The sequence below is a fragment of the Dromiciops gliroides genome, chromosome 3 (genome assembly GCF_019393635.1).
Source record: "Dromiciops gliroides isolate mDroGli1 chromosome 3, mDroGli1.pri, whole genome shotgun sequence".
Taxonomy (NCBI): Eukaryota; Metazoa; Chordata; class Mammalia; order Microbiotheria; family Microbiotheriidae; genus Dromiciops; species Dromiciops gliroides.
Genome location: NC_057863.1, coordinates 585,707,042 through 585,720,159, shown reverse-complemented (window position 1 = coordinate 585,720,159; position 13,118 = coordinate 585,707,042). Strand labels below are relative to the sequence as shown.

The 13,118-nt window shown below is 40.7% G+C and overlaps 1 protein-coding gene across 4 annotated transcripts in view; it reads left to right on the top strand.

The window, feature by feature from the left end:
• Positions 1-12,561, top strand: part of TRIM3 (tripartite motif containing 3) — a 34,893-nt gene extending 22,332 nt beyond the window's left edge. For 3 of the 4 annotated variants that reach the window (XM_043994689.1, XM_043994690.1, XM_043994692.1), the window contains 3 exons: positions 2,924-2,994; positions 3,223-3,363; positions 3,455-4,328. In XM_043994689.1, the coding sequence (XP_043850624.1) occupies positions 2,924-2,994; positions 3,223-3,363; positions 3,455-3,607 (365 nt within the window). In that variant the 3' untranslated portion in view covers positions 3,608-4,328. Of the gene's footprint in view, positions 1-2,923; positions 2,995-3,222; positions 3,364-3,454; positions 4,329-11,909 lie in introns of those variants that run through there. The other variant, XM_043994691.1, reaches the window with a different exon arrangement.
• The last annotated feature ends 557 nt before the right edge of the window (positions 12,562-13,118 follow it).

Below are 13,118 nucleotides of genomic sequence, written 5' to 3'. Positions count from 1 at the left end.
GCTGAAATCCAAGTGTTCAGCCTCTGTAGCATTTTCCAGATCTACCAGACTAGTGACAGTCAAAAAAGGGAAATGAGGTTAGTCTGGTGTGACCTGTTTTTGATGAAGCTGTTCTGGCTCTTTGTGGTCACTGCTTTCTTTTTTGAAATGCCAAGAAATCTACCTCTTTAACATTAGGATCTAGAATGGGGCTTCTTTACTTGGGGTCTGTGAATTTGCTTTTAAAAATATTTGGAAAACTTTCAGTATAATTGATTTTCTTTGCAATTATATATTTTATTTTGTGCATATGAAAAACCTATTCCAAGAAGAGAGTCTTAGATTTTATCAGACTGCTAAAAAGGAGTCTGTAGCACAGAAAAGTTTTAAGAACACTGATAGGGAATTTTGTCAGAGATCTATAAGACAATCTCAGTGGCCTGTAGTTTGAAGGTTCCACTTTCCTTTTTTTTTTTTAAAATCAGGTTGACACATTTCCTTTTCTAATCTTATCGCACCTCTTTTGTTCTCCATGAATTTTCTTTTTAAAATAATTATTATATATTGGCCAGCATATTTCACAAATAAGATCATTTTTTTGGGGGGGGGGTGAGGCAATGAGAGTTAAGTGACTTGCCCAGGGTCACCCAGCTAGTAAGTTGCAAGTGTCTGAGGTCAGATTCGAACTCAGGTCCTCTTGAATCCAGGGCCAGTGCCATCCAGCTGCCCCCCCCTTTTTTTTTCAAATAAGATCAAAGGAGAATAAAAACCTAAAATGGTTACACATGAAACCACAAATGTTCCTTATTTTTAGTTTGATTTTTTTAAAAAAAAGTGTATATTCACTTTAACAGTATACCAGAATGTTCCTATTCCCATGGCCCCTTCTCATTTTCCTTCCTGTGCATTTCTTGTGTCTTCCAGAATCTTGGATAAGTTAGTCCAGGTTAAGTGCTCTTCTAGCCTCCTATTTGGGTTTCCACTCTATTTACCATTGTCCATTTATCCTTCCCAGTCCAAATATCATCTATGTTGGCAGAGAAACCAGGAGCAGAATATGAATTGATTAGTTCTGCCTTCCCTCTGTTGCCCATTATCACCGTCCCATTTACTCTAAGCAGCAATTGTATAAGTGTGTGATCATGAGCATGCCACTTAACCTCTGTCCACCTCAGTTTCCTCATTTGGAACATAGGTTTTAAAACCAGCAGTAACCTCCCAGGGTAGTTGGGAGAATCAAATGAGGTGCTGCGCTTTGCAAACCTTAATGATCTCTATCAAGGTCTGTGAGTAAGATTGTTATCTTCCTTTTGTTCCCAGGAAAGCAAAAAAAAAAAAAGAGAGAGAGAGATCCTTTCAGTTCTTTTGATTGGCTATCATCAACTTTAGCGCATTCTGCGCTCTACCACTACCAACACTATGCTTGGAGAATCATGCCACTTTATCAGTTAAGAGGGTGCCTTTGTTTGATCCTGACTTTCTTCTCTTTGCTCAAGAATTTTAAGATAAGAGCGAGGAGTCATATCCTGCCAATGTTCTTATTATCACTTCTACTGCAATGCAGTTAAATTTAATGTAATCATCTGTAAAGTACCCTTTGCTTACAAGGTTCCACGTCGAGCAATAGGGATACAAAGAAAACACACAAATCAGATCTTGCTGTCAAAATGCTTATAATCTCCTGGGGAAATATAACATGTACAAAGAAAAGTCAATATGAGAAAATGTAATGGAGAAAGAGCATTGGGAAGGGGTTCCTGGAGGGGGTCACATTGAATTAATATGACTTTCTTTGAAATAGAAAATGGTGGGAATTCTTTTAGATTGGCTTTCTTTACATAATTCTGGATCATGCTTTTCCTTTTTGCTATTTCTAGCACTCAAAGCTTTCCTGGGGGAATATCTTTTATCATCAAAGGCCTGTTAACCCTCATCTACTTTGTTTAGTCTGAGATTTCTATTCTTTTCACACATAGCAGCAAACTACCTTGGTTTGGGGTTTGTGTAGGTGATGTTTTGACTTTTTAAATCTACTTTAGAAGACAGACCCAGAGTTAAGAAGAACTATAGATGTCCCTTAATCCAACCTCCCAGTATGTAGGTTTTTTCATTTAGTTTCCCTAGCACATTGAACACGTATAACCTATATCTGGTTGCTTGCCACCTCAACGAGTGGGTAGGGTAGGGAAGGAGGGAATGAGAGAGGGATAGAATTTGGAAATCAAAACTTTAAATAAATGAATGGTTTCCCTAGGAGATGTTCATGGATGTTCATATCAAACAAATCTTTAAAAAACCCAAACACCTTTTTTTATCAGTCTTTGAGACTTCCCCCAGCCTAATCACACAATCCCATAATTCTCAAAGTTTAATCTATAGTCTAGTTTCTTATGGTACTGTATAATACTAGAATAATTTAATATGTCAGTGAATTCTCCCATGTTGGTTGGAATTAGGCCTATTGTAGCAGTTCTCTTAATTGCTTCTTTTGATTTCTGTAGAATAAAAATGTCATTAAAGCAATTCAAGCATGTATTATAAGAGAGAGGAGTCCAGCAGATGGTCCATATAGTTGGGTTATCATGGGCCCCACCCTATTCACTACCCTTTATTGCACATGCACACACGTGCACGTGTGTACATGCATACACACATACACACGCTTACATACCTCTGTTGTCCTGGGACCACCCAATGAATTTCTGAGCAGTTTCTGAGGGCTTTTATTCCCATCTCCCATATAGAAACTCTTTTTTTGTTGTTTTTTTGGTGAGGCACTTGGGGTTAAGTGACTTGCCTAGGGTCACACAGCTAGTAAGTGTCTAGTATCTGAGGCCAGATTTGAACTCAGGTCCTCCTGAATCCAGGTCCAATGCTCTATCCACTGTGCCACCTAGCTGCCCTGAAACGCTTTCTTAATGCTTCTTCTCTCCTGTGTCTTAAGGTCCCCATTTTGTTGCTGTGAATAACAAGAATGAAATTGTGGTGACAGATTTCCATAATCATTCAGTGAAGGTTAGTGACATCCCTCCAAATATCCTTCTATACCTTCTCCCCCCCACCTCTCCCACCTCTTTCTACACTCTGGATATCTAGGCCACCTTTTTCCCCATGACTCCTTTCCTTTCCAAAGCCATTTCTTTCCCTCCTATTTCCCCTTTCTTGTTGCTGTCCTTAGCCCCTGGCCCAGTGTTTCCCACGCTGGGTATCTTTGAACTGGCTCTGAGTCCCCTCCCATCCCAGGTGTACAGTGCAGATGGGGACTTCCTTTTCAAGTTTGGCTCCCATGGTGAGGGTAATGGGCAGTTCAACGCCCCCACTGGTGTGGCTGTGGACTCGAATGGGAACATTATTGTGGCAGACTGGGGAAACAGCCGTATCCAGGTGAGTTCTTATCGTCTCTAGTTCCCCAAGGCCTGGGAGGTTAGGGGCAGGGGGCAAGCTGAACTTCCCTAACTTCCCCTCTGCCCTACAGGTATTTGACAGTACAGGCTCTTTCCTATCCTATATCAACACCACCGCAGAACCACTCTATGGCCCCCAGGGCTTGGCACTGACCTCCGACGGCCACGTGGTAGTGGCCGATGCAGGCAACCACTGTTTCAAGGCCTATCGCTACCTCCAGTAGCTGCTCTGCTGGTTCAGACCTGGATGGATAGACAGATGGACAACACCGCTCCAGGGATGGGATGGGCCCAGGACCCCTCCACTGCGGGCCAGATCAGGGAGCAATGAATATGGGAGCCATGTGCCCTTTACCACCCCAGGGCCTTCCCCAGGGACCTTCTCCCCATGTTCACCAGTTGACCTTTATCCTCCTCTCCTCACCCCTTCCACCCCTCCCCTCCCTCCACCCCATCCCTTCACGCTGCACTTTATTTATTCGGTTCCTGCTTTGGTGACTGGGGTGGAGGGGAGGCTGTGGGGGAGGTGAGCAGGGCTGAGAGGCCTGTGAAATCTCCCTGAGCTTACCATCCTGCTGCCTGCCCACTTGCCCACCCACCCACCCATGTGGTTTTTGGTTTCTACAAGAATGTGCTAAGCTTCACCCTTAACCCCTATCCCCACTTAGACCTATACCCCAGGTAGGGGATCTGGACCCCCTTTAGGCCTGGTCTTAGCCCCATCACGTAGATCAGTTGCTGCCAGTCCTTCTGACCTGTCTCCAGGAGGAGCATGGGGCATTCACAGCCAAGGGCTCTGGCTGCCTCAGAGCTGCTTCACGGGGCAGTGCTGTAGGCTGGCAGGCCATGGTTGCCCCTCTGCCCTCTCAGACAAACTGACAGACACAGTAATACCCTTGCCCGGCCCGCTTCAATGTACAAAATAAACGGTCTCCGTGGCTTCCATTTTGATCCTTCTTGGAGAAGGGGGATGATGCTGGTTCAGGCACCTCCCAACCTCGGAATGTGGGATGAGGAGGTGGACCAGAAGCCCTAAAATTGGGAAAGAGATGGGATGGGTGGAAGCAGGCAATGGTTCCCTCAGACCTAGCCTCAGAGCAGACTCTCCTAATGGAGCTTTGAGGTTGGACTGTGGTGGTAATGGAGAGAGTTGCCTCTTAGACTGTAGGCCTGCCATTCCTTTTCCTTAGTGCCCTATCCTAGGCCTAGGGGACCAGAGGGGATCTGGAATATGGAATGATGTAAGGTTTCTAGTATCATCAGAACAGTCATCACCTGGGTAGAGATGAGGACAGGAATGCGATAGACTCAGAAAACCATGAGAAGAAAGGGTCCCGAAGGGCAAGCTCTGGCTTGTTGAGAAGGGCCAGAGGGATAGGATGATAAAGAAGGCTATGCCAAGTGGGGTACCTGCCCTGGGCATCTTGTACCCTGAGGAAGGTGGCCTTCCAGGCTTAACTTCACATACTTAACACCTGATATTTGGACCAAAGCAATTGGCAAACCCTCCAGGCAGGCTTCCGGGAGATGTCTGGGTAGTTCAATAAAAGTGTGAACGACTCAAGACTTAGGACCTAATTGTGAGAGTGCTACCACTTGTACACACCCAGCCATATTCCTACATACAAAGAGTGAACACTAGGATAAAAATTTAGAGGAACAAAATGGAATAAAGTTCTCGAGAAAATGTCATATGGACGAACTTTGATAATTTGGACAGGGACTAGTTTGGGGGTGGATTTGTTTCTAGATGAGGTGCCTTTCTGGATCCTTGGGGACATTCTTGGGTTATATAATAGATTCAGCAATACAATAAAAAATGGCTAGGCAGTGGAGAGACAAATAACTATTTGTCAAGAGCTTGAAGTTGACCAGGGAAAGACAGGGAGCGGTAAAGAATCCCAGAAATCCCAACTGAATGAGGGAGCTAAAGATGCTGATAGCAGATGTGTGAGGTATGAGGGAGAAACACACTAAGTAATTCTCAGGCCAAGAGAAATAGGTTTCATTCCCCAAGATCTACAATTCCTATCTCTCACAGCATTGTCTGTGGGGTATATTTGGATGGCATAAATGGCTGATCACTAGACTATCCCCCATGAAGGAACTAATGTGGTGGGATAATAGGTTATAGGACCCCAAAGTGTGTCATCTCATCAGTGTTTTTACTTCTCCCAGTGACACAGATCACAGCTTACCCATGCCTGTCCACCTTATGTGACATTTGTCTGTGTCTTCCTATAAATCTGCCACATCAGGATCCCCAAACGTGGGAAGGGCCTTTCTCGGGTTTTCTTGATATCGTATGGGTGCCAGTGGAGCAAATGAGAGCTGTCCAGAAGTTATTCCTCCTCCTTGTGTAACTAGCACTTTTCTCCCCAGTCATAAATTTTTCTCCTTAGAATAATAATAATGACCAAGATTGTTTATGGGACTTGGAAAAAAACTTTACATTTTGACCCTTAACCCTAAGTGATGGTATCAATAGCTAACTCCAAAAGAGTAAACTCAGAGAGGTTGTGACTTACTCATGGATACATAGCTATTAAGTATCAAAGGCAGGTTTTGAATTCAGGTCTTCCTGATTTGAAGTACTTTGATGTCCCAACTTGGTGTCCAGGTGACTTTCCACTCAGAAGTCTACACCAGTGAAGTGCAAGCTCTGGCTGATTCTACCACTTTTTTTTTTCTTTTTTGGTGGGGCAATGAGAATTAAGTGACTTGCCCAGGGTCACACAGCTAGCAAGTGTCAAGTGTCTGAGGCCAGATCTGAACTCAGGTCCTCCTGAATCCAAGGCCATTGCTTTATCTACTGCACCACCTAGCTGCCCCCTAATTCTACCACTTTGAAAAGACTTCAAGTACTATTCCAACAAAAGATATTATCTGCTTTCAGGATCAACTTAGCCAAGTATGAAGAAGTCCATAAGCTATTTGGCTACTTGGTCATGAGCTCTTTAGCTATGACAACCTATGAAACAAAGGGAAAAAATGGTCTTCTGTTTCTGCAATGATGATGGCAGACTGGCAGAAAAGGTGGCAGAAAGTGCTAAGTCTTGTCCAATTACTACTGGAGTAATTGAATCATATCAGTGTTGGCATTCTTGATGGGTAATACTATATCCTTAATTTCCAAAGATGGGACAACATGATTATAGGATTGAAATTCCCACTTCTCTGAAGCAAGCCTAACATCTCTGGATCAAATATCTATTAGTCAAACATCGCGGGGGTGGGGGTGGGGGGAGGCAATCCTCATCTGGAGATATCAGAGATAGGGACAAATTCAACTAGGGGAAAAAATGACCAAAACCCAAGCCAGTTTAGCACCAAGGTGTTTTTAAAATTGAAAAAATGCAAGAGGAGACAAATGGGAAAACAGGGTGCAAAGGCAGAAATTGAGGGGACAGGGTGAACAATTTCAAATCAGCATGTTGGGGATCTGTCTGGTTTGGCCCGTTTCCCCAAAGTTCTGGTCTTTTTATGATGGCTACAGGTATTCCTCACCTTCACCCTGGCATAATCAGGGAAAGGGTGTACCTATGCTCCCCTCAGATCATGGAGCCATTTAGGAACTACCTTTATCAGCAGTGTCCACTTTACTTCAGTGGATGGCACTCCTCTGGGCTAGCCCTGACAAGACTAAAGAAAATCAGGATTTCAGATTGGGAAGAGACTCCAGTTACCAACCAGTTCAAACTATACACTCCTGGCAAAGAATACCCTCCACAGCACATCTGACATAATCATCCAGCCTCTGAAGACCTCCCTTTTTGTTGAACCTACTGCTTAAGGTGCCTGGCCCTTTCAATTTCTGATTAGCTGTCATTGTTAACAAGTTTTTCCTAACATTGATCTTAAATTTGCCTCTTTGCAACTTCCACATAATGTTTTTCGTTTTGCTTTCTGGAGATAAGAACAAATCTCATCCTTTCACATGACAGCTCTTCACCTCCTACAAGATTGCTATCATGTCCATCCACAAAGACTTCCTACCTCCATGCTAAACATCAACAGTTCTTTCAACTGATCTTTTTTGTGGTATGCCCGCCAAGCACTCCACTGTCATGGTTGCCTTCCTTTGAACACTCCAACATGTAGCTTTCCTTTCTAGGAATGGGTCTACAAATGAACCCCATACGCTAGAAGTAATCTGAACAGGGTAGAGTACACAAGGACTATCACGTCCTTATTTGTGGGTAAGATTACATTAACTTTCTTGGCTGCTGTATCAGACCATTGACTCATACTGAACTCGCGATCCTATGAAATCCCCAGACCTTTTTCAGATGAACTTCTGTCTAACTTTACCTCCTCCACCTTGTAGAATTGATTGGGGTTTTTTTAGCCCGAGTGTAGGATTTTATACTTATGCCTATTAAATTTCATCTTATTTGGTTTGGTCCGATGTTCTACTAGCCTGTTAAGATATTTTAAAATACTGATAGAAGGATCAAACTCCCAGAGGAGAGACATGAAGTAAAGGGGCCAAGGGTAGAGGTAGAGAAGTAAGCCTTGGCAAGGAAAAGGTCTGTCTCTTCCTCAGAGACAGAAGCAAATGAAAAAATGGAGGACGTCAATGAAAAGATTTGAGGTGCAAAACTGAGAATAAGAGGGAGTTCAGGACAGGTGGCCATAATTTTCTCAAGATAAAATAAGTTATTCTGCTGAGAGGGAGATGGGAGGAAAGGGTGTTTTGGGGGTTTTATGAGAAAAGAAAGGGTTCAAAACATGCTTTGAGCAATACAATACAGAATCAGGGAAGAGTAAAAGGATCATTGTGAAACAATGAGGACCCATTTGATATTCAATTTAAAATTTGTAGTGGAATCATGGGTTGTATGACTGCTTCTGATTTTGTTGTTCAGTGATATCTGACTTCATGACCACATGGGGTTTTCTTGGCAAAGATATTGGAATTCCTTCTTTAGCTCCTTTTTCAGATGAGGAAACTGAAGTAAACAGGGTTAAGTGATTTGCCCAGTCACACAGCTAGTATCTGAGGCCAGATTTGAACTCAGATAAGTCTAACTGATTCTAGGCCTGGCACTGTATCCACTGTGCCACCTAGTGGCCCAGCTACTGATAGCAGTCAGCCATACAAAGTATCAGTGAAGAAGGAGTAATGGGAGTTACCCAGAGTTGAAGTTTGGAACAAGATGAGCAGTAATAGAGCAAAAGGACAAGGTATTCATTCAGTGGTAAAAAGACAGTGTAAAACTGAACTGATTTAACCATCTGGCCAAAATTTTAAAGGAGAAAAAAAGTGAGAACACAGGTGAGTGAGGCCTGGGAAAGCAGGAAGGGATGGAGTACATAGAAGTTGCCATGAAAACAGAGGATAGGTATGGGGGGTGAGGGATGGGAGAGAAAAAAGATAGGAGGGGCAGCTAGGTGGCACAGTGGATAAAGCACCAGCCCTGGATTCAGGAGGACCTGAGTTCAAATCTGACCTCAGACACTTAACACTTACTAGCTGTGTGACCCTGGGCAAGTCACTTAACCCCAATTGCCTCACCCAAAAAAAAAAAATAGGAGATTGTGGTTAGAGAGGAATTTCAGAGTTTAGAATGATAGAAGTGGGATGCTTCTGGGTGATGAGATCAAGGGCATTACCATCCTTATGTGTGTCTGAGGTAGAGTCAAGGTACAAGTACAGGGATGTCCTCCTCTCCCTACCTCTTCTTATCCAATTTCTTTTAAATAAAGTATTCTGGAGTATGGGGTATCATCATACCAAAATTCAGTAATAACCTATAAGGTCAAATGTGATTTTTTTGCATTAGAATCTCTAATTTATCTTGCTTGTGTAGCACATGGTCTGATGCAATGATTCCAGCTTCTACTCTTAAGTGAGGTCCCCAGAGAGTGGCTACTAACATCCTTCATGGCACTAAGAGTCATTCTGAGGTTTTTCAGGGTTTATCTAATGCTATAATTCATCAGCCTCCACTGGTGTGCTTCCCACCATCATTGTCAGTTGATATTAGTTAATCCATCATACTTAGGTTTTAGAAAGGGGTATTCACTAAGTTGGCAAGAATGGTTCTTACCATCCCATTCTAAAAAACTACAAAAATCCATATACTATCTGGAAATAAATCTATCAAATTACACAAAATACTTCTATAGATCCAATTTGAAAGTGCTCCTTAAACAAAGAGCTATTTAAATATCTGAAGGAATATTCAGTGCTCATGACTAGTTGTGCCAATATGATAAAAATGAATGCTTTATCAAAGTATCAAAAGGATACTTTAAAAACTTGATGAATAGCAAAATTTGTTTTGAAAAATAAAATATCTATAATATCAAAGGAAATAAAAGGGGGATGAAGGGGAAATAGCCCTTTCAAAGTTTATATTATAAAGCAGTAGTCATCAAAACCATTTGGTACTGGATTTAAAAAGAGAGAGGTAGATCAATGGAACATTCTAGACAAAAGGGAATTAGAAATAACGGAATTCAAAAACCCAGTGCCCAATAAACCAGGAAGCATCAATTACTTAACAGAATTCCATGTCTGATAAAAACTTATAGGAAAATTATAAAGGAATCTCCCAACACATTCCATAAGAAATTATAAATGGATATGTGACCTTAATATTAAATATCATTTCATTAAAAAAAAATACAAGAGGAGCAGATAATCTACCTCTCATAACTACGGGTAGAAAAGTTATTCTTAACCAAACAAAGAAAAGAGATGATTACAAAAGATAAAATAGACACTGATTACATGAATCAAAAGCTTTTGCATAAACAAAATTCACCTAGGGAAGTGGTTGAATGGGGAAAAAAATCTTTGCATTAAATTTCTCTGACAAGGTTTATTATCCAAGATATACAACTTACATATGCATATTACAAATTGTTACAAAATTACAAAGAACTATCATAGTTCCAAAGAAGAGATATGAAAAAATTCAACCCCACCCCACCCCTATGCACAAGGGAGGTCCATGAGTGTGGTGCATTGTACATTTTTTCAGAATTTTTTTCAAAATATAGATCAGCTATGCTGATTTTTATCTTTCTTTTTTGTCTTAAAAATATTATTTGTAGTATAGGATACTTTTATGGGAGGGAAGAAGTAGGGATATTGGGGGAAATTATGGTGATATAAAAATGTCAATAAAAACAGATTTTTAAAAATTAATTTTAAAAAGAATAGTTAATACAAAACATTCTCCCAAAGGTCTGTGGCATTCTTTTGCAAGTACAGCCTAGGGGAAAGTGGGCTCAAGCTTAGTACACATAGTTCCTAGAAGTTCTTTTGCTGTAGTTCTAATATTTCTTAGGTATGGTGTAGTTTCTTTTGCTGGATTCTTTATGGAACCTTGAATCTGCATCCAATTCTGTTCTTGGTTCCTGATGCAAGCATTGATAGATATTTTGGGAATGCTGTTAGGATTAAACATAGATAAAATGCTTACATTCACATACAAAAAGACTTCACATGTCCCTTTATCAGAACTTTATCCTTGCTAATATGATAATGAGAAGTCCAATATCCTCTTGACTTTTCTAAGCTCAGAGCTTCTTTTTTGACTAAGGAGGGTGGGGAGAGACTAAGGCTCAATCATCTATTCTCCACCACCCCACATTAGATTCTTACATGGAGGTTTGACTGGAATGGCTGCCACCACCAAGCTGCTGGATCATCTGTTCTCTGGTTCTGAAATGATCTACTAATTTATAGAAGACTTCTGTAGTATGTCAAAGTCCTCAATCAATCCTATCTGCACTTTTAGTTCTTCATCTGTCATCATAAGGAGGTGGAGAGCAAGTTTCATCATTAGTCCTCCAAAATTATGTTTTGTCATTATTCTGATAAGAATCCTTAATTCTTTCAAAGTTGTTTGTCTTTACTTGTTGTCGTTGTATAACTTCTTCTATTTACTTCACTCTGCATCAGTTCATATAAATCTCAGCTTTCTCTAAACATCACTTGTACAACCATTCTTCAATTTATGGACACACTCTAAGATTCACATTCTTTGTCACCTCACCAAGAACTATAAATATTTTTGTATATTCTTTTTTTTTGCAGGGCAATAAGGGTTAAGTGACTTGCCGAGGGTCACATAGCTAATAAGTGTCACGTGTCTGAGGCTGGATTTGAACTCAGGCCCTCCCGAATCCAGGGCCGGTGCTTTATCCACTGTGCCACTCAGCTGCCCCCAATTTTTATACATTCTTAATTAGAGTTTGTTTTGTTTGGGACTAATTCCTCACTCAGTCTACCCTCATTCTAATTCTCCCTTCTCCCCTTTTGCTCCTATTTCCATATTGAGTGACATGTATTTCTGTACCCAACTCTATATGTGTTTGTGTGTGTGGGGAGGGTGAGGGTATCTTTCCCTCCTTGACCAGTTCAGATGAGTGAAATTCATGTGTCAGCCACTTCCTCCTTTGCTACCTCCTTGTTTGTGTAGGTGTTTACTTTCAAATGCTGATTATGTGAGATAATTTCCCTTTCCTACCTCCTAATGAATTCCTTTTCTCTTTCCATTCTTCTTTTAGATCATTAAGACAAAACCTCTCCTTGGCCTTATCTAGTTAAACTCTCTCTATGACTCATGGATCATTGGTTTAGAAAGAACATGTGAAATCTTTCTATATGTGAATGTAAGCACCCTATCCTTGTTTAGTATCTTATTGTTTATTCATGTTTGCATTTTTATGTTTCTCTTAACTCCTGTGATTGCATTTCAAAGTTTCTATGTAGCTCTGGTTTTTTCATCAGGAATGCTTAGAAGTCCTCTATTTTGTTAGAAATCTATTTTTTTCCTTGTAGAATTATACTTAGTTTTAACGGGTAAGTTATTCTTGGCTGTAATCCTATATCCTTTGTGTTCTGAAATATCTTATTTTAAGCTCTTTGCTTTATAGTGGTGAATGCTAAATCACTTGTGATTCTGACTGTGGCTCCTTGGCTCTTGAATTCTTTATTTCTTCTGCTCACAGTATTTTTCCATGAATGTAGAAGCTCTGGATTTTGGCTATAATCTTTCTGGGAGTTTTTATTTTAGGGTTTCTTTCAGGAAGTGACTGGTGGATTCATTATATTTTCAACTTGCCCTCTGGTTCTGGGAAATCTGGATATTCGTTTTTTTGTTTTTTTGTTTTGTTTTGTTTTGTTTTTATTGAGGCAATTGGGGTTAAGTGACTTGCCCAGGGTCACACAGCTAGTAAGTGTTAAGTGTCTGAGGTCGGATTTGAACTCAGGTCCTCTTGACTCTAGGGCTGGTGCTCTATCCACTGCGCCATCTAGCTGCCCCGTGTTTGACAAATTTAAAGATCCAAGCTTTTGGGGTAAGAAATCACTATTTGACAAAAAACTGCTTGGAAAATTGTAAAACAGTTTGGCATAAACTAGGTATAGACCAACATCTCACATTGTATCCTAAGATAAGGTCGAAATGGGTACATGATTTAGACATGAACCCATAAGCAAATTAGGAAAGAATGGAATAGTTTACCTGTCAGTTCTGTGGAGATGGGAAAAATTTAGGATGAAACAAGAGATAACATTACAAGATATAAAAATTGATGATTTTTATTATATTACATTAAAAAAGCTTTGCACAAACAAAACCAATGCAGTCAAGATTAGAAGGAAAGCAGAAAACTGGGAGCAGGGGGATTTTTTACAGTATTTCTTATAAAAGCCTTATTTTCCAAATATGTAGAGAATTGAGTAAAATTTATAAGGAGAAAAGTTATTATTCA